The sequence below is a fragment of the Cuculus canorus genome, chromosome 1 (genome assembly GCF_017976375.1).
Source record: "Cuculus canorus isolate bCucCan1 chromosome 1, bCucCan1.pri, whole genome shotgun sequence".
Taxonomy (NCBI): Eukaryota; Metazoa; Chordata; class Aves; order Cuculiformes; family Cuculidae; genus Cuculus; species Cuculus canorus.
In genome coordinates this window covers 11,424,678-11,446,420 of record NC_071401.1, presented here as the reverse complement: position 1 = coordinate 11,446,420, position 21,743 = coordinate 11,424,678, and the positions used below count along the sequence as shown (strand labels likewise).

General features: G+C 40.6%; 1 protein-coding gene across 2 annotated transcripts; it reads right to left on the bottom strand.

Moving 5' to 3' along the window:
* Positions 1-1,247: 1,247 nt before the first annotated feature.
* On the bottom strand, positions 1,248-20,809 carry CWC15 (CWC15 spliceosome associated protein homolog). Of its 2 annotated transcripts, none has more exons than XM_054089005.1 (7): positions 20,707-20,809; positions 16,590-16,729; positions 14,237-14,349; positions 13,245-13,333; positions 12,400-12,510; positions 2,281-2,399; positions 1,248-1,593 (listed from the first exon to the last, which is right to left on the bottom strand). In XM_054089005.1, exons 2-7 carry the CDS (start codon positions 16,718-16,720, stop codon positions 1,464-1,466), a joined length of 693 nt encoding a protein of 230 aa, XP_053944980.1. In that variant the 5' UTR covers positions 16,721-16,729; positions 20,707-20,809; the 3' UTR covers positions 1,248-1,463. The 2 variants fall into 2 exon arrangements, with proteins under 2 accessions (XP_053944980.1, XP_053905542.1); XM_054049567.1 differs by having other exon boundaries at positions 20,697-20,787.
* Positions 20,810-21,743: the final 934 nt, after the last annotated feature.

The following is a 21,743-nucleotide window of genomic DNA, read 5'->3' as shown; positions in this document are numbered from 1 at the left end:
GAATTACTGCTGTCACGATACAGGTCGCAGGAGCAAGACAAGCATGTATTTCTCCAGTAGCTGTAGGAGCTCACATGACTTCAAGCATGCTGAAAATCTCGTTGCCAAGTAAATATGGGTATTAGCTGCTGGCATTAGTACACTACACATAGCTTGATGAAAGGGTGGAAAATACAGCTTTGAAAGCTTTTACAGGATACTAGTCATGCCCAACAAAATCTTAACCACTGGCCTCTACATTGAGTGTTTTAAAAAGAAAACCAGATATATTTTCAAATTAAGAGCTTGAAAATAATACGACTACTAGGAAACAGTGTCTACAAGAACGAATTAGACTGAGCATAACATAGGAAAAGAAAAAGGCAAGAATTTTACAAAAATGCATCCGAGTTCTACCACTGGAGCCTTCTAGGCAGAGAGGCAACTACTACATTCTTCAAGTATTAGGTTCATATCTTAAATGCAGCACTTGGTCAAGGTTTCAAAGGCAACTGAGATGACAGAAAAGGGGGGTAGAAATCGCTTCACAACTGAGATATTTTTTTTTCAGTCGCTCAGATTTTATACTGTCCTATTAAGTGTTAAAACAGACATTTAAGAAGTAAAAAAGTGTACTATCGTACCTTGAGGAGATCACTTGTTTAAGAAAAACATTCGCTCACAAGTTTGCAACACCAGCATTGCTACCACATCTCACACACACACACACACACACACACAGACTGAGCCTTGTCATCACATGGTTGCGGCTCAGGAACCAAGCACCATAATGGTTCATTAAGGAGGAAAAAAACCCACAGTTTCAGAGTATTTCCCCCCCTCTGAACGTTCCCCCAAGCATTACATGCCATTGCCCCAGAAGTGCTGAGCCAGAAGAGCCCAGAAAGCAGGGCTGCTAAGAACCTGGATCTACCCTACCAAACCATAACTGGGTTGACAGTAAGAAGAAACAAAAAAGGAAGATTATTAACTAAGTTTCTAACTAGCTATTAAAAGGAAGTTTAGTTCCGTACAGAAAGTATAGCTCTTTCCAGTTCACACTGCTTACCCTACTCTGCTATTTCCTATCTTTGATCGTATTGACATGTATACAAGTTGTGCAAGTTACAGACCACAATCACTACAATACAAGTTGTTTTGGAAAGCAATTCAAACAATTAGAAGCATTTATTGCAAACTAGCTTCTCTTTTCTACCTTTTACAGGGCAGCCAGTAGAAGTAAATGCATGTGAACAGAAAAACATTCATGAAACACAAAATGATTTAATTAAAATTGAAAAGGAACACATGCTGCAGGAATAAAAACTCCAGATACGTAGCAATTACTAATGATGAAGCTGCTGATGACATTGGAAAACCCTTTGGGCATTCAGGACCACGTATTTAGCTTTGAATTCTGAGGGAAATGGAAGGAACCACCACGATCTTCCGAGTCCTTCAGCCCCACCGCACATAAAACTGTACTACTTGATATATTTTTCCATGAACTTTTTGTGGAATTCTGATCGCAGAGTATCATTCACGAATTTTTTGTCCTTTTTTGTTTCATCTATCCCCTTGGCACAATTCTTGAAGACAACATCATCATCCCATCTGAAAAAAGAAGTTTAACTTCAGTAAGTTTGTATGAAAACTAGGTGCAACTTACAAAAATACATAAATTGAGTTTGGCTCTGCTATCTAAACAAACTAAGAACAACTCTCATTAGCCTTTAAGAAACAAAGATCTATCTAAGCCATGCTCCTGGGTTAGAAGTGAGATAAGTATCATTAGATTAAAGGTTATTTTATCTTTACAGAAAATAATGAACATTTGAATAGAGAGAAAAAAAACTTTAATCCAATGGCCCTAATTTAGGTAAACACAACAGCAGTCAGAATATCTGCAAACAAGAACTGTATTCAGAGAAAGTCTTATTGATGAATTCTATTTAGACTAAAAAAATCAAATAAAGAAAACCCCAAACTGTTTAGATTTTAAAGAGGAGCATAACATCAAATTTCTTGAGGAACTTCGGTCTTGTTACTTTTTGTTTTATTATGCACAATGTCAGACAACTACAACTCTCAATCTCTCTTTGCTAGACAAAAAGGAGCAGGATGATTTTGTCAGGGAAATGCACAGGACAATCACTACATGCATCAATATTCCAATTCCCCGTTACAACACTTGTGACAAGATCTGAGGAAGGAAATAAAAACCAGCAGCACCGATGACATGTTCAGAGTCTGAGTAGAGGGAGCAAAGCGAAGGATATCACAGGACAGATCACACACTACCTCCTCTTGACTTTGAAGTTTGCTTGAGGCTGTGCTGGGCCAGTAAGATTCAGCAGAGGGTTACCACTTAAAATATTCTCCATCCGAATTCTTTCTTCTTCAGCCTTTTGCTCTTGTTCCTGAGAACCAGAAACGGATATATTATTTTTCTAGGGCACTTTTCTCATCTAGTCGGTAGAGATAAACATTATTAAGCTGTGAACACCCACAGAGATAGAGGTTTAATTCCTAGCTCAGGCTTTTCAGACCACTTGACACTTGCATACGAGTAGAATAACGAAAGAAGCAGAGATACTCTGAAGAGCTTAACATTGCTAATAAACTGTCTATCTAGCAACACCCATATCTGCTCTACTTACCTCTGATGTTCCATCAAATATTCATTCAAATTCTAGCTTTGCCACTTACAGATTTATTATATTAAAAATTGTATACAGATTAAAAGATTTTCTTTATCCTCATGAGAGAAGAGAGTACATTATACAATATCAATTAGGTGGAAGAAACCTTACACCACGCTGACACTTCTCTATCTCCAGCAATCTCCTTGGGTTTTACACCTACAACTTCCCTAGGGACCAATTAAAAAGAATACTGAAAAATTTAAGGTGCAACTGAGTAGTGAATGTCATAAGACTAGTTAAGAGCCCCCAATATTAAGGAGCAGAAAAACATTCTTCTCCTTCTTCTGTCAAAAGCATGTAACTCAAGCATAAGAGAAGCACTGCACTGCAGGCAACACAAAATAGATTTCAGTGCCCACGCTTCCAAGCTGTATTAATACTTTTAGTGACTTAAATGTTCGTAGACTTCAAAATGAAGATATACTATTCATTTTACATCAACATATTTTCCCACAACCTTTCAAATGTATTACAAGGATTGTTCTCTAATGAAAGTACCAGAAGGGAAGAAAAAATAATTCTTTAATTTCAATGAGTAATGAGATCTCCCACTCGCTGTTTGCTGAAGTACAGTCTGAAGACATTCTAGTTAAAAAAAAATGCACTGAAGTCTCATTAGTACAGCAGGACACCCAAAGCATGGCTTTTAAAAATGATGTAAACTAAAGACAGAGACCACAAGGTTGCTGGGTGGCTTTTTCTACCGAACTGAAGAAGACTCATGGCTGAGGGCTGCTATGGAATCCTAGAAGAGGAAATGTTTTTCTTGATGGTAGGTAGTACTTTTAAGGTTTAAGTGCTAAACATGAACAATGATGCTAGCCAGAGTTCTATAGCTTCAAACATTTAATTGCTACTAAGTGATGTATTACTAAAACTATCTACAATTTACAAATTTTTCAACTGGACTGATCAGGTATGTGAAATATTTCTATAAAACAACCCAGTCCTCTTAAGAACAACACCAACCTAACATACACACAAATACCAGATGATTCAGGGTCCCTGGTAAAGCACTTGCCTTTCAAAATCTACCTGAGTTTTAGTTATGAAAGAGCACTTAACAATTAACACTGTTTCTCATAAGTAAAATTTAAGAAATTAAGAAACAGCTGCAATTAATTGCCAGTGGGAGAAGAAAAGCTCCCCAAAAGGGCATATTGTTTAAAAGCACAGCACCGCTTCAGCACACGCCCTGAGATGCCCTTAATTAAAATGTGCACAGGTAAAACTTGCCCTTGCCGCTGTATCCATGGAGCTTTAACATGAAGTGCAGCAGTTAAAAGTTAACACAAATAAACTAAAGTTTTGCATTTTCAAATGCAGCTCTAAATCCAACATTTGCATTCCAACTTCAGTTGTTATCGCCACCCAAGTAAGTAAGGAAACACAGAGCAAAAATATCTTATATGGAACAGCAACTTCCTCCACAACAGAAATACAAATTTAAATGATATATTTCTTTCTTCTGTGGATTACAAACAAGAAATGCACGCAGCTTCTTCTACAGTATGTCAACCTTTAGTTTACCATCTTCTTTCCCCATATCATGCAGGAGCCAGAGGTGAAATCCCATCTACTGCAGTCTGTATTATATGTTTCCACCTGAAGGCAAGCAGCCCTCCAACTACAGCACAGACATGAAAAGCTTTAATTTGAAACTGAGCAACAACCGAGATAAGCAACAACCAAAATCAGAATTGGTTTTCAGATACCTCCCCAAAGTCTGTTTAAGACTGTTAGGCAAATATACAACAGGATGCAAGCATGTGAAGTTGTCTCGTCCACAACGAGGTGGGCTCTGCCTCATTAAATTTCATCTCTGACACTCCATTAAAAGTGAGATTTTGAAAAAAAAACAAGATCTGAGACAAATCTTAAAAACAAATAAGAATGCTACAAACCAAAAATTACAAATATTGGACTTTAATCAAGAGATGGTAGCACTAATAAGAGCGTTGTAAGAAACTATTACTCCTCTGTTGACAAATGCTTCTGTAGAGAGAACTTCTTCCAAGTGCTTTATATGCAAACAGACACAGCAGTTTCCCATTTTAGAGCTGAAATGACTCCAGGGGAACTGTTCTGAAGGTGGCAAGCAGCACGTGGCACAGCGCCGGCCTCAAATTTCTAAGACCTGAACCTCGGCCGAGATCCAAAGTTACTGAATCTGTGCAACATATGCACCACAAACCACTTTATCTGGGGCACACATAAATATCTTATGCTGGGTTTTTAATGATGAAAATGCATCTACACGCTGCGGACAAATACAGAACTACAATGCAGCTGACACAATGTTTATTCAATGGTCAAAAGTCCACTGGAATCAGTCCGCATCTTTATTTGGAGAGAATTACATGTTTTCTCCCCCTCTTTCCAAATTTTAGATTTAATCTGAATAGCTCCTTAAAAAGCTGATTGTTCCAGCATTCTCTACAATGCACAAAGAGAACAGAAAAGCACTCAGTCATTTGAATCACTAGAAGAAGATAAAGTCAATATTAAGAATCTTTACAAAATATGCATATTAACTACTCCAGTGTTCCTATTGCATTTCATTTTTCTACAGTAAGAAAAAAAAAGTAAGATTTTAAAAAGGCATGTTAGACATCATGCTAACTTTTATTCACTTTACATAACCTGCGTTATCAGACCAAGGGCATGTAGTGACAGGACAAGGGGAACGGCTTTAAATTGGAAGGGGGAAGATTTAGATTAGACATTAGGAAGAAATTCTTCACGATGAGGGTGGTGAGGCATGGGAACAGGTTGTCCAGGGAAGCTGTGGCTGCCCCATCCCTGGAGGTGCTCAAGGCCAGGCTGGATGGGGCCTTGGGCAGCCTGATCTAGTGGGAGGCGTCCCTGCCCATGGCAGCAGGGTTGGAACTGGATCTTTAAGGTCCCTTCCAACTCAAACCATTCTATGAAGTGACAAAATGCAGTGACAAAGGGGAAAAAAAAAGAAAACTGAAATAACAATTATAAAACTAAGGGGAAGATTTAGCTCCAGATTAAGACACCTACATCTGGCTGTCTGCTTGTTTGCAGGCATCAGAGCTCACACCTCAGCAGAGATCTAGAGACAGCTATACTCACAAACACAACTCAGGTGTCTGTTAGACCTGTAGAGGCAGCACAAACAGAAGTAGTAACAAACTGCATAAGCTGATTGTTATTAAAAATCAACAGATTAGAGTCTGAAAGCAAACAGGGAACAGATCTGTTGAGTAAGGCATCACCAGCTTTAGTCACTTTACAAAGAAGACCTAGTGCACATGGTAATTTATATATGTAATTCAGTCATTCAACACTGATCTAGGCTGGATGACATTTCAATGCATTTTTCACAAGTTTTAGAAAGCAGGCAAACTCTGAAGATTAGCCTTGAAGATTTTCAGTATTATATAACTTCACTAAAACCTCCCCAAAAAGGTATTCAAGGGTAATATAGCAAGTTTTGTATCTTAAGAGACATGACATGGAGGATACATTAGGTGTAACTCACAGTGATGCGAAGTTGACATTTAGACTGAAGTTAAGTTACACATTTTGGCCAGAGCTGCAGAACCCTTCATCTCCAGCCAGATGACATTTTCATTACGTTTCAGAACTTTCTACATAAATCTTCCATTGCCCACTCCTCCATGGAAGACTGGGACGCTCCAGGCAATGGAATATGAGTTGTATCAAATCAAACAGACCAGACATAATCTTCATAGCTGTCTTCACACCTCTGAGGCAGAATTGAGCACAGCTGGTCACAAAATAAGCAGCTCAGGTTGCTCCAAGGCCTACACTGTTCTTTTGCGTGGTGGAACAAAGGCTTATTAAGCTAAAACTGTGGATACAACAATTCCACAAGAGAAGAAAAGCCTAAGGGGGGAATAATACATCTCTCTTCACTCCACCCTTTCTACAATAGCGCCTCTTTGCTCATCTTTCTGTTCAGCAAGACGAGGTACACAACTTTTTTCCTAAGCCACTGTGGCAAAAAACATGCTACAGATTATTCCACCACTGCAGACAGCAGCGCTGCGCTTTTCAATGGCAGCGCGTTTCACCAATGATCTGCGGAGATGAATCAGACATGAACCATGCTGTAACCACTGTGTTAGAGGCAACAGAACAGGAATGTTATGGTATGGAGAATAAGACTGGACTGGCAGAGGAAGTCGCATATCCCAAGGAAGCAGATGGAGACGCTCCTATGTGAATCAGATCTCAAAGCAACTGTACAACTGCACACACCATGTGGCAACACAGCTGGGGAAACAAAAGGCAGACAAAGCTATATTAACCTTAACTAAACAATTATTCCTTATCTTGCTGTAAGAATAACAGTCCCTTGGCATATTTGTTTCTGACCGCAAAGGAAAGAACAACACTATTGTTACCATGGTTATTTTTTTTTTAGTATAGTTCTCACTTGTAGTACAGAGCAAGATTACTTTTACAGAAAGGACTGAAACTCCTGAAATGACTCCATTGTAACAAAATAAGTTATCCCTCACTTTCTAAAGATGTTGAATGGCTGAAAAAAACCCTGAAATACCCACATTTAACTGAAGGCTGAAAAAAAAAATATCACAGCCTTATTTAAATGCTAATTCTTGAATGACAAACTGACAGCACTGCCACAGCAGCAGGAATGAAACCTAATAATGTAGAGATCTATCTCAGTTATTCGATCCAATGCAAATTACTAACTCAACGCAATACAGCAATTCAAATAACTGACTGCAAATTCAAAAAATAAAAGTACAGAGTAATCACAACTCTAGTGTCTATATGCACATTTGTTGTCAGTTTGCCCACACAGGAGGAGACACTAACATTAGTTCTTGGGAAGGGTAAGTATTGCTAGCACGTCTCAAACATTTAACGAAGAAACAGTCTGCCATCTGCATTTGACTGCTTATTGAAATTCTTTCTAAATCACGGATTTGAATTCTAGTTTTAGTTAAACCTTTAAAATTTAAATGAAAGGTTTCACCTCTATCAAGATTCATTTTCTAATGTTTTATTTGAAAGTCTGACACGGCTAAGACATGGAATAGAGCTAAGATATATTTTGACCATTAGTAAAGTAATACATCCAGCTGTAGAGATATACTTGTTTGAAATAAAACTGTAAGAAAATAAATGAAAACCTTTAAAAGTCTCTTCTCAGAGAGGCATAAATTGACTGGATGTTAAAACAGCTTTGTTGGAACTGCACATACAGTCAGCTGCTCACTAGTTTGAGATTTGTTTTTAATTATTTCCATTTACCTTTTAAGGCAGTGCTTGAAAATTGAAAATCAAGAGTATTGTAAGGCTGAATTTGGAATATTGAAATGTTTCCATGAAACCTATCCATGGACAGTTCACACAGGCAGCAGACCTAGCGTTTGTATGGTTTTAGCCACAGAATTATTCCACAGATATGCCTTTCAAAACTAAAATTTCCTGGTCAGCTTAGTGTCTAATAGAAACAAAGCAAGAGATTAAAATTGTGGAGGGCATGAGATAAGTCAGGAGGATTCCCATGTTCAATCAGTTTTTTAAAACATCTGTAGTATTTATTTAATGTTTCTATAGAATTCAGTGGAATTTAAGCATTTTGAGAAATTAACAAGCCTTGATACCAATTGTTTATTCAACTGACAAACTATTTGCTTCACAGATTAAAGGGACACATTAGTGTGAAGGAAGTAAGAACCTCTTAATGCTAACAGTTGTCAAAATTAGATCTGGAGGACTTCTGTGAAAACTGGTATTGCCGCACAAGGGAAGTTAACAGAGACCATGATCATCTGAAAAAAAGCAGATTCTCATCTTTTGTTTTTAACTGCTGTCTCACTAAAGTAGCATTTTAAAGGAGTATTCCTCCTTTCATGGCAACTTATAAATACTGGACACCAAAGTGATGACTGAAAATAGCAAAAATACAGCTTACTTCAAGTCTCAGAAATAACTGGACTAGCATTTTTAATACATCAAAATAAAGTATCAGGAAAAAAATGTACATATGGCACAAATTTGGACATATTACTGTATTGTGCCTACTTCATCTTGTTAAGACTCTGTGTTCTGTTTTGAGCTAAAGTAGAATCAGTTTTCTAACTTTTCAGCTGAGCCTCATCTAAGTAGCTTCATTTTCTGCAAGTTAGCTGGATGTTTTTCAGTGTTTCTCTCTAGACGTGATAACACAGGGCACTGATCTCCAAAAAAGGCCACTGCTTACATCTATCCCTCTGGAGACCAAGGTCATCCTGAAGTTGGTGGAAAGCCATGACTGAAATGGTCAGAAAAGCTTGCACCTGCAGGGCGAGGCAGACAGGACAAGTGACCCAGAACTGACCAAGAGAGTATTCCACTGCATATATATCATAATCAGTATAAAACTGAGGGATTGCAAGGGTCAACCTCTCTTCTGTGATGGCCAGCATCTAATATAGACCTCATCCGTCCTTTTAGCCCTGATCCCAGATCTGTGCTTTCCTGAATTCAGTTATCAACTCCAGCTCTCACCTGCCACTGAGTCCAGCCCAGGACCTTACCCATGTCTGCTCTGCCGCACCAGTGGTGACGCAGTCATCGATGGGGGGTTGACTTTGTATATTTGTATATATTTCTTATTAATAGTATTTTCCTTATTACTACTATTACTGTTTCATTAAAGCTGTTTTAGTTTCCAACTCACAAGTCTTTTCTCATTTCCCTTTACCTGCTGGAGGTAAGGTCAGAGGGGACCAGGACCACAACTGCTTGCATCTAAGTTTAGCTGCTGATCAGGCCAGGGCGGGGCTAAACCAAGGCAACCTGGCACATTTAAAGATGTGGAGACACGTTAATTTGTTTGTACAACAACAAACAGATTTGAGAAGACGAGCAGAAAAGAGAACAGGCATTCACTCTGTAGTTTCCCTTTGCCTTGCCATTGGTTCAATCTATGTGCTACGGATAACAGTGTTTCAGCAGATAAACCACCCCTGTATGTGGATTAGGACTAACAGCAACTACACAACCAACATTTTACATGAAATATTACTCTGAACTGTTACTTAGAAAATTAGGTTTAAATTACTGTTTGCAATACATAACAATAATATGGAATCTCACATATCTAAGAGGATAAGTTATTTATATAAAATGGGTATAAAATGCTTTGCCAGTAACGACCCATAGAAAACAAGGCATAATCTAAACAGACTGCACCCCTAAAGGCGACATACATAAGTCACCTTTTCTAAGGAGATCCTTACTCCCACTTTGTTTTTTCACTTTTTCCATCAATGGAGTCTTCATTTCCTATTCTCAAAGCCCCCCAAAGAAAATAAAATTCCAAGTACCAGTTAAGCACCCATTATTAATAAAAATCTCAATTTTTAAGAGACCCTATCAGCATCAATTGGTGAAAAGATCAACAAATTAGGTAGTGAGTGTGCAATAGTGTGTGCTATCACAAATAAATAACTAATAGTTATTTTTAGGAAGAAACAGACATATCCATTTCAGATGGTGTATCCATTTCAGCATGCATGTATTTAGTATGCACATACCATGGGACATTATAAACCCTCCTTCTAGGGGAAAGAGAACACCCATGAAGGTAAAAGATAATAGCAGTTAAGAGACAGCAAAATAAAACAACACAGCTTTTAGCACCCTCTAGCGACAAAATAGGAATTTCACAGAGATGCTAACATTCCTGTTTCCTACCCACAAAAAAAGCAGTATGCACTTGGTTGTCAGTGCTGCGATTTACTGCGATCATTTTCCTAATGCAAGTATTCTACACTGAAACGTGACAAGTTCTGCTGTTTAATCTAGATGTATAATTTCAACTACCAAGCAAAACGAAAAATGCATAGAATTCTAAACTTTTGTTTTAAGCACTGTGCAAGGATAACTGAAGCAAAGTCCTCCCTACACATTGCAACCCTTAATTTGTTGTTTAGCACATTTCACACAGGAATACATGGAAGAAATATTGCTAGCCTTTTAAAGTAATTTTCACAGTGTTATTACTGCAGAACACAATTTCATTGCTCTGCGATGTGCTTCAAACACCTAAAGAGATGAGAGACACTTTCAAACACTTTAATTTAAGAGACTGCTCACAAATCAGATGGAAAACGAAGTAATAACAGTCTTAGACAGCAAAACTTCTCCACTGAAGCAGCTTTCAGCCTTCCAAAGTACTTAAATAAAAAATTACAGAGCTCACTGGTTTTGTAGGCCTTGTTGATTCTAAAAGCAAATTCCTATATTGTCAGCCAAGAGTGGTCAAGCACCAAGTTGTTGCCTACAGAATTTAAAACATTATTCTCTCCTAGCTGTTCCTAGTGTCTACCAGATGCTACATCCTGTTCACTGCCAGCTCACTGTAGTGGAAAGCATCTGTAAAAAATATTAAACTATAACTGTGAGTGTTAGGTTATGAGTAGTGCAGAGGTACCAAAACAGTAAGTTATCACAACAACAAAGATCCTATCAGTATTTTATGTTTATTTAGTATGTTCTAAAAACATCTCAGATTATGCCATACAAAGATCACAAGGTTGGTTTTAGGGGGATGTGTTTTTTTACACTGATGTGGAATCTTTGTGTAACAACACGCAAAACTACTCAAACTGCAGTAAGCAACATTTTTCAAAAGCACTACAACAATTTAAGCCCTACTCAAAAAAAAGAAAGTGGCTACTAAAAGCAGAAGGAATCCTGTGCATACCCACCACTCCTGTTGCACCACCAGAGGCAGAGCATTTCAGTAGTGCAGATGAAAGACCTAGTCTCTAAACTCTGATGCAATACAATGTTAGAGCCACTACTATTCATCCCAAATGCTAATCAGCTTGACAACACAGACAATTCCCAGAAACAGTCCCTAGAATTCCACCCATCAATCAGGAATTTTGCACTCCATCCCAACAATATCTCTAACACCAAAGAGGTGTGGGAGCCAATGGCATAGGATTTGTTTTCCCATGAGCAGGATCAATCTCTAAGAGACTTCCTTCCCCTTTCAAGGGCAGAACATTGTGTTTCTATCTGTCCAGAGAGAGGTTATACGGAGTTATGAATGCTGCATGTGAGTGGACTTCCCAAGCTCTGAAAAGACTGCAGTATTATTATTAATTTCTGTAGAGACATTTTTCAAATAAACTTGCCTTTGTATGATCACATGAGAACAGTTCTGGTGTTACAGTTACAACTTGTGCTCCTTGCCAAGGAGCACAGCACCACAGCCATAAAAGAGCAATTACTGTGTAAAACTTGCAGCCATAAGTAAAAGCATCAGAAAGAACACATTTTTTATTTCAAAATATAAGAAAAAAATAATATTTCTTGTTTCATAAAAGCTAATGAAAGTATGCTGGATGGTAAGTAGCTCAAGACTGCCACTACATAGGTTGGCATGATAGCCGTGTTCAGAGAAGGACTTGCATTTGAAAAGCAGGTTTATCTTGATTCAATGACTCTACAGAATGCCAGGACAGCAAATAAAAATATTTCAGTGAGCAAAATGTTCAGCATGTCTACTGAAGAAAAAAATTCTTCACAACAATTATTAGACAGAAGAACAAAACCATCAGCCACTTGAGAAGTTCTGAAGGGCTCTTACATTGTTGACCAGTTCCCATTTGTTTTGAGTACTTAAGGCACACTAGCTTTAATAAACACCAGTTCACAATAAGCAGATGCTACTTAATGGGTGAGATTTTACCTTTCGAGCTTGTTCCTCAGCTCGTTCTTTCTTGATTTTTTCCAGTTCAGCCAGAAGGGCTGCAGTGTCATCATCATCACTGTCTTCCAAGTCCTCATCTTCATCATCTTCCTAGTAGCAACAAATAGAAACAAGTAACAGCTCGTTAATTTCATTTAATAACATCGTCCCCGGCTAATTTCTAAAGGACTCAGCTGCCTGTAACAGCAGCAAATACAATACACATGGTTTATTTGCTCTTGTACATAAAGTCAAGACAAAAATAAGTCTGCACTTTTTGGCTGACTGCAATTATTTTTTTATAATTCAAACACCCTGTAGCTGATGGATTCTAGAGAATAACAGTCCTCAAATCACTCTCTAATCATTGTAACATAGGTCCTTATAACAGCAAGCCACAGCATGCCTGAACACCCCATCCAGATAGCTGGGACCAAATGTAACAAGATTTAAAAAGAACTCAGCTTACTGTCAAGCCTTAGACCTAAGTCCTAGATGTCAGCATTAGGAAAGGAGCCAAAAACAAGAATCCATTGTTCATACAGTCAGCGTATCTCAACACTACCACCTTGGGGGAATTCTAACTAACTGGGCAGTTGATCAAGTCTAAAAAGTCACTCATTCCTCATGCTTCAGTTCCCTAGTTTGTGTGTGCTTTTCAAGAACACCATTACAGCATGGCCCAGAATCCCCTGACCCACGCTGGACTTCCACCACCGCAGAATAACTGTAAAAGGAAGATATGTTGGAACCGGTCTTAAATCTTTAGCAGATCTAAAAGTGCACATTCTGTTAGCAGCAAATACTGAACGCAGGACAATGAAAGGAAATAAGGAGATACATACATCAGTAAGTGGGTCATCAGCATCGAGATTTGCTGCAGGTATCTGGTCTAGCCGAGGCTTCTTAGACACAGAAGATGATGTTGTGTGTTCTATGACATAAGATTTAAAAAAAAAAAAAAAAAAAAAGAAAAGACTAAGTAACTTCATTTAATTCCATCTAATGTCAGAAAGCAAAAATCTTCGCAAAGACTGCATTAGACTGAGATACAAGCTTATGCTTACTCCTTCTCAACTTCTCCATCTTAATGCTCATGCTAATTTCTCTTTGTAAGTTACTTACAATTTGACCTTCAAAAGTTTTTTGTAGTCATTATTACAAGAAGAACAAACAGCAAAAGAAAAAGCTGTGGAGAAATGTCCTTATTCTACATATCCAATTGGAGGGTTCCCATTGAAGACCACCCCAAAACATCACCGTTGGCTAGTTTGGTCCAAACTATGTCTGCTTTTGTCTGTGAACTGGAAAGCCTCACAATACCCACATACCTAAAACTTAAGTACTTAAATTCTGTCAAGCTTAACATTAAAATTGAGTATTTATCAAGAAAGACTTCGGTTTTGTCTTTAATTACCACTTCACTGTATCTGAAGAGAATAGCATAATTGAAAAATGGATCTATTGTTACAGTGGAGCTGTAGAAGATGAGTCATTCCCCTTCTCCTTCCTGCCTCACTTGCCTGAATACAAAAAAGACCCTTTACTAGCTGCACATACTTGCTGCCCATTCTTTACAATCATACTCTTATCAGCTGGCCTGCACGACGGCCTACACTTTTCTACTGGTTGGCCTAGATTTTCTGCTAGCACGAAGCCAGAATGTAAGCCAGCGGACATTCCTTTGCAGGTCAACAGCTCTGAACTATTAGACCAATACCCTAAATTCTACTCTTGTGACATGCTGTCTGCAACATGCAAATTTCTTACACCACGAGTTCTGTGCAAGAGCAATGCCACACAAAGGTATTATGGTTTTTTGTTTCTTTGTTTTTACCTCTGGTTGGTCTGTCTCTGTTCTTTTCTCTTGCAGCGACCCGTTCTCTCTCCTCCAACTCCCTTCTGAAATCACGGTTACGCACCTCTTCAGGAGCATCCTGAGTGGCCTGTCTAAAACAACATGAGGAGAGGAAAAAAGCTGAAGTTGACAGTCTGCAACAGGAAGAAATTTTTCCAAGGAGGCACATAGATCTTGGGTAAGTATAGGGAGTAAGAATTGCGCACCATATAGACAAATTTCTTCATCAGCCTCCTTCTCTGTATGCATTTACACACACATGGACATGCAATGCCACACACACATGCTCCAAAGAACCTACACAAATCAGAATGCCCACATCTACCTCTTGTAGCTGTCTAAATCTCCCTTTCCTCAGCATTCCATGTCCAAGCAGATATCCACTAACATGTTGGTCAACTTTTTAATGTTTTCTCATCCCAAGCTGCTGCTGCAAACTTGGAATTGAAGAAAAGTTGCATATAATGAGACTCCCAAAATCTCCCAAAGCTGGGAGAAGTAGCAGCATTCTGGAAGCAGTTTCCAGTGACTTAGGAAAGAAGGTAAATAGCTGTGTGATCTGTTCATGAAATAATTTGCATGATGCAACCTGATCTGGTGGAAGGTGTCCCTGCCCATGGCAGTGGGGTTGGAACTGGATGATCTTTTAAGGTCCCTTCCAACCTAAAACCATTAGATGATTTTAGACGATTCTAAACACAGTCTAAGGCTTAGACTAGAACATACTTCTCATAAACCTTTTCCCCTCCAAGAGACATAAGAGACAATCTCCAATGACCATAAAAAAAGAAAGCTGGGGAGAACAGGCAAAACGCTAGCTTTGGTGAAACATACCACAAATACATGTTTTTGTACTCTTTTATACAGACATGCTGGCCAAAAGAACAGATTATTTATATTGGAGTCATATTATGTTCCACCTAGAGAGGGCTGAATTTTCTGTGGAAATCTTGAAAAGAACTAATGAATAAAAACAAGCAGCAATTCCTTTCACCCTTCTGTGAACCCAGAGCTGGAAATAGAGTGCCTGGAAGAAACCCAGAGTTAAGGTATTATTAATACATTGTGTGCACAGCTTGTCTTCATGATGAAGTTTTTCATTTGCTTTTGTAATTAAAAATGTGAACTTGGAATCCCTGTTATAGCTGCAAAATCCCCGCAGGCCCTGCATCATTCAAGTGACCAGGAGTGGGACTGAAACACTAAACTTTTTTTGCAGTGATGCAGTCCTGGCAATTTAACAAATACAACTTTGCATTAGGTATTTGAGAGAAAGAACAGAAGACACTCAAAGCCCCTTCCATCTCTCTCTCACATACAGAAGGATTTGCTAAAGCATGCACGATGTATTCCTGTACATATCTGTCCCCACACACTTTCAAAGCAATGGAATGGTGTTCCAAACGCCACTTTTGTTTAAAGAAACAAAACACCAGCAATTTTTCCCATTAGAACAGAACACACTGCACAGCACTTTCTGTGCTGTTCATTTTGGTATTGTCCAAAACAGTCCAACTGCCTTAAACATGTGTATCCATAAAAACTAAAAGGGCAAGAAGGAAGAGGTGAAAGGGTAAGCATTTGCACAAACAATTGCAAAAGTAAAACCTTAACAGTAATTTCATTGACAAGAGTAACATCGGTTATCTAACTGACACATTTCACTCAAATTTCAGCTATCTGTATCACACTGACTCCAGATTTTATTTCATCTTTCAATAGCATTATGAACATGTTATGCATTTCAAATGGAAGAAAATATTCCTAAGATGGCATTATCTTTAACACTGATTAAAGTGATTTCCTTCCCCTGACCTGCAGTGTTTAACATCAGCTCTTCCAACAGGTACTGCTGCCTGAGTGTTATGACATGATTTTCCTGCCTCCTCTGAATGTCCTTCACCAAATATTTGACATGAATTTCCTGCTTTTAAGACGTGCTCAACTCCACTCCATTTATCCCATTCTGCTTTGCAAATGACAACACCTTCTGTGGCCCAGTCAGCTCCTGCTGTTCCCACTGATTTTTTTTTTCACTCCACTGCCTAAAACACTTGGTCTACAAAGCTCACCTTCTTCTGATGATTCACTTCCATAAGCAATAATAAATACCACTAAAATTAAACCCTTCCAATCACTTGCATTCCATTTCCTTGGTCTGCTTTTGAGACTTACATTTTCAGCCCATTCATTCAGCACCATGGCACAATCTCTGGTGTCTGCTTAGCATCACGCATATCAACATCTACTGCGAAAACTTCAGAGCACTGCTCACAACAAAAAAATAATTCCCACTCTGTTTGGCTGCAAGATTAGAAAACCAAATACCAACCTGTATTTGATTTTAGTATGAGAAGGAAGGTCCCTGCTGGAATATTGTTTGGATAGCTGACTTAAGTCTCCTTCACCTTTTCCTCTTCCTCCTCTCGCAGGTTCAAATGTTGGCCTCGCTGCTGTCGTCATTTTTATCTACTACAGAATCAGGGATAAAAAAACAAGTTGTTAATACAATTTACAGTGAAAGACATTCACGAGAAGCTACTTTGTTCCTGGAACTGTAGTGGCAACGTCAAGTCCACCCTACACGACATCAGGTAGAGCTTTCCACATGATCCTCAAAATTGAAAGAGCTTTTTACTGACTTACTAGACAGAATCTACTCAGACTTTGAAAAGAAAATCAGTTCCAGCATGTTTGGAAGATGATACACAGCCTCTAGCAGGAATGTTGAAGCTACATTTATAAAGTAAAAACTAGCCAGGAGATGGTCTCCTGTCCTTATGGCAAATAGTACAGTCTGGTAACTAAATTCTTTCCCATCCTGGAAAATGACAGTCAGAAATGCTTGCCTACTTGGAACAACCCCTCTTACTCCTCAAACTGTACCTAGGTACCGCCACAGAAATGCTGGCTAACATAGACCACAGTATGCCTAGCACAGTACTGATAACTGGAAACTGATGAAGGACACAGGACTTGAATGCTCCAGCCCTCGCCATAGCCCTGTTCAGTTCTCCAGTACAGGCACAGCACTGTTGTTAGTGCTGCAACACAGTCCTTTAGGATTGACCAGCGCAGGCCTCCAGCTGGCCAGCAAAAACTTCTGGAGGGCTAGGGTTAATGCCTCCCTAGTAGCACAGGCCTGACAGCTTTGCCCTTACATAAACATAATGCAATTAAAAAAAGCTCAGACAAATGCAATAGTTTTCACAAACTCTCACTTAGAAACTGCAGGAACTCATGTACTGCCATCATGTCCTAAAGCATCACAGAATTGTTTAGTCGGGAAAATACCTTTAAGATATAGAGTCCAACCATAAACCTAACACTGTCAAAACCACCACTAAACCATGTCCCTAAGTGCCACATCTATAACTCTTTTAAATACCTCTAGGGACGATGACTTCAATACTTCCCTGGGCAGCCTGTTCCGGTGCTTGACAAGCCTTTCAGTAAAGGAATCTTTCCTAATATACAGTCCAAACCTCCGCTGGAGCAAACTGAGGCCATTTCCTCCCATCCTATCACTAGTTACTTAGGAGAAGTGACTGACTCTCACCTCACTCACTACAACTTCCTTTCAGGTAGTTGTAGAGAGCAATAAGGTCTTCCCTCAGCCTCCTTTTCTTCAGACTGAAAAACCTCAGTTCCCTCAGCTGCTTCTTCTAAGGCTTGCGCTCCAGCCCCTTCACCAGCTTTGTTGCCCTTCTTTGGACATGAACTAGCTGATGCCCAAAATCACTATTATCAATTTTTCTGTGGCAATTAAGTGACAGATTTGGACCAGCCTGTGCCACGCACACGCCCTGTCAGCATGCACAGTCTTCAGTGCTGCTGGACAGGAGCTGGTGACCCTGCAATCCCAAACCACTGCACCAAGAGTTTAAGATGGTTCATCCATGCTAAAGAACCCTGCACGGTCAACCAGTGCCATCTTAAATCTGCTATCCAAAACTTTGCTCATTCCTGCTTCACCAGGACATGCAGCACATCCAGACTACAGATATATAAGATAGAAAAGAGTATCCTTAGATACTCTTTCCTGCAGAGATTATACAAAAAGGCACCAGTACTACCAATCAGAACGCTGGATGTTAAAGGACAAGAAAACATATTAAAGAATATCAAAAAGCAAAGAAAAAACATTATATGGCTTTACATGCTTTTGTGATACATGAAACCTATTTATGCTCTGCTTGCATTACTTGTTATTTTTCCTTTTAATGAGATCACAAAACACATGACTTCAGTGCTAAAATTATAAAATGTCAGTCCAATTAACACCCCAACAGGCAGAATACAGCCACTGCCACTGAACTACTACTCCGAAAACAGAGTTAACAGACAAAAACACCATTAAAAAGAAGTGGGACAGTAACTAGCCTTGGCTTATTGCCCAAGGATGGTTGACACTTTTCAGTGACGGCGCAAGTCAGCAAGAGATTTTATCTCTGGCTTGGCACACGCTGCCAGACACATAACCCAAGAAAGCCACTTGCTGTCAGAACTTGTCTATTAACTATATGTAATGGGAGGAATCTATGAGTTCAATCAAAGAATCAGACACAGCATGACTGCATAGTTTCATGAGCCATGAAGCTGCAGCACTTCTGCTATGGGGACAGGCTGAGAGAGTTGGCATTGTTCAGCCTGGAAAAGAGAAGGCTCCAGGGAGACCTTATTATGGCATTCCAGTACCTGAAAGGGCCTACAAGAAAGCTGGGGAGGGACTTCTTACAAGGGCATGCAGAGATAGGATGAGGGGGAACGGCTTTAAATTGGAAGGGGGAAAATTTACATTAGACATTAAGAAGAAATACTTCACGATGAGGGTAGTGAGGCACTGGAACAAGTTGCCCAGGGAAGCTGTAGATCCCCCTCCTTGAAAGTGTTCAAACCCAGGTTGGATTCAGGCTTGAGCAGCCTTATCTGGTGGGAGGTCTTCCTGCCCTTGGCAAGGGGTTGGAACTGGATCTTTGAGGTCCCTCCCAACCTAAACCCTTTTATGATTATATCTCCTAAAAACTGCCCCTGCTCCTCTTAAGTCAGTTTGTATTCAGCTTGGCCTTAAAGGACCCAAACCCAATCTAAAACCACTCTGGGACTCTCACAGTGACCTCTTTGGTTTCAGAAACACAGCTCTAGAGAAGCTTCTTTAGGGTTTAGACAGGGCTGGCCATACAAGGTCATTAGCCAAGAAAAAGGGACAGGCATGGACTTAGAGCTGGGCTGCCCCTGCCCCATCATGGATCCCCCCAACCTCTCAACGGACCGTGCAAATCCCAGCACCAGAGTCAACTGCTCCTGGTGGGACCCTTCGCACCACCAGGTCGCCACCCCTCACCTCACCCCATCACCTACCTCTCACCCCACTCAGTCATAGAATCATAGAATGACTTAGTTGGAAAAGAACAAGTCCAACCGTACCTGTCTACTACTAAACCATATTCCTAAGCACTTTATCTACCTGTCTTTTAAATACCTCCAGGCATGGTGACTCAACCACCTCTCTGGGCAGCCCCTGCCAGTGCCTGATGACCTCTTCAATGGAGAAATTTTTCCAGATATTCAATCTAAACCTCCCCTGGCACAACTTGAGGCCATTTCCTCCAATCCTATCGACTGTCACTTGCAAGAAGAGAACAACACCCACCTCGCTACATCCTCCTCTCAGGGAGCTGTAGAGAGTGATAAGGTTTCCCCTCAGCCTCCTCTTCTCCAGGCTAAATAGCTCCAGTTCCTCCAGTGCCTTCACCAGCCCCATGGCCCTTCTCTGTACACACTCCAGCCCCTCAATGTCCTTCTTAGAATCATAGAATCACTAGGTTGGAAAAGACCTCTTGGATCATGGAGTCCAACCATTCCTATCTGCCACTAAACCATGTCCCCAAGCACCTCATCTACCCTTCTTTTAAATACTTCCAGGGATGAGGACTCAACCACCTTCCTGAGCAGCTTGTTCCAGTGCCTGATGATCCTCTGTGAAAAATTTTCCTGATATCCACTATGAACCTCCCCTGTCACAGCTTGAGGCCATTCCCCCTTGTCCTGTCCCCTGTCACCTGGGAGAAGAGTCCAGCTCCCTCCTCTCCACAACCTCCTTTCAGGCAGTTGTAGAAAGCAATAAGGTCTCCCCTCGGCCTCCTCTTCTACAGGCTAAACAGCTCCAACTCCTCCAGCCACTTCACCAGCCTCACTGCCCTTCGCTGCACACGCTCCAGCCCCTCAATGTCCTTCTTGTCGTGAGGGGCCTAAAACTGAGCACAGGATTCGAAGTGCGCTCGCCCCTACCTCACCCCGGCCAGTCGCCACCCCTCTCGCTTCCCCCCCCGGAACTCGCAGCTTCGTGCCCCAACCCCCACAGGGCTCCTTTGCCTCAGAGCCGTCTATTCTCTCCCTCTCCCCACCCCAGCAGTGCCCACCCCCTCCCCTCACACACCTCGGCCTACCCAAAGCACCCTACGCTGCCGCCGCCATGATCCCGCCGCACACCCACAATGCACCGCGGGCAGCGGGGGGGACGGAGGGGGGACGGCCGCCATGATTCCGCCGCTCGCCCACAATGCACCGCGGGCAGCAGGGGCGGGGGGGGCGCCATGATCCCGCCGTGCGCCCACAATGCACCGCGCGCGGCGAGGCGGGCATAGGAGGTGCTGCAGAGAAACTTTCTTAAGATTCGTTTTGGAGTTCTAGAAAGCGAGCGTCCTTCATCAGGGCTGGGAAACAGGAGGGAGGGATCTCCATCAGTCGTGTGCGGCGAGACGCGTTGCTTACAGAATGCGTTTCCCACTTACATGCATATGGATAAATTTTCCTAAAAATCTTACGCATATGCTAAGGACTAATCTTAATGTTATTATGAACTTCACAACAGTCAAAACTCTTGCTACTTTGGAGCTGGCTCCACCTCTGCCTGACCTTGTGTTTGACATAGAGACAGGCTGCAAACAGAGGTGATTACAGAAGAGACATCTGTTCAGCACATACCGTAGCATCCATCACCAGGTTGGAGAAGACCTTTTGGATCATTGAGTCCAACCATCCTGTCTGCCGCTAAACCACGTCCCTGAGCACCTCGTCTACTCATCCTCCAGTATGGGGACTCCACCACCTCCCTGGGCAGCCCTTTCTGTGATCACACGGAACACAAGATGTTACCATCTCCAAAGAACAAAGTGTCTGGAAAAACACAGAAAACGTGCTATTAGAAGGACATTTTGTCTGACTTCCAAAAATACCGTGACTTAGATTAACTTAACTCTAACGTAAATAAAAAATACTCCAATGTATCAGAGGGACAGCAGAAATGTCAGCAAATAAACTCTTGTTCTGGAGTTTCAGAAAGCAAGCATCCATTAATACTTCAGTACTGGGCGCATGAAGGTATGATCTCCATCAGTCATGCATAGCGAGACAAGAGCTCTTTACATAATGTTTCCCAATTATCATAGCATCGTGGCATGGTTTTAGTTGGAAGGGACGTTAA

What these genes read in the sequence shown, in the direction of transcription:
- CWC15 (XM_054089005.1), bottom strand. Translation starts at nt 16,720, where the DNA reads ATGACGACAGCAGCGAGGCCAACATTTGAACCTGCGAGAGGAGGAAGA. An exon ending in CATACTAAAATCAAATACAG is followed by an intron (nt 14,350 to 16,589) that starts GTTGGTATTTGG and finishes ATGTTGTTTTAG; the next exon opens with ACAGGCCACTCAGGATGCTC. An exon ending in CTGAGGAACAAGCTCGAAAG is followed by an intron (nt 2,400 to 12,399) that starts GTAAAATCTCAC and finishes TCTGGTTCTCAG; the next exon opens with GAACAAGAGCAAAAGGCTGA.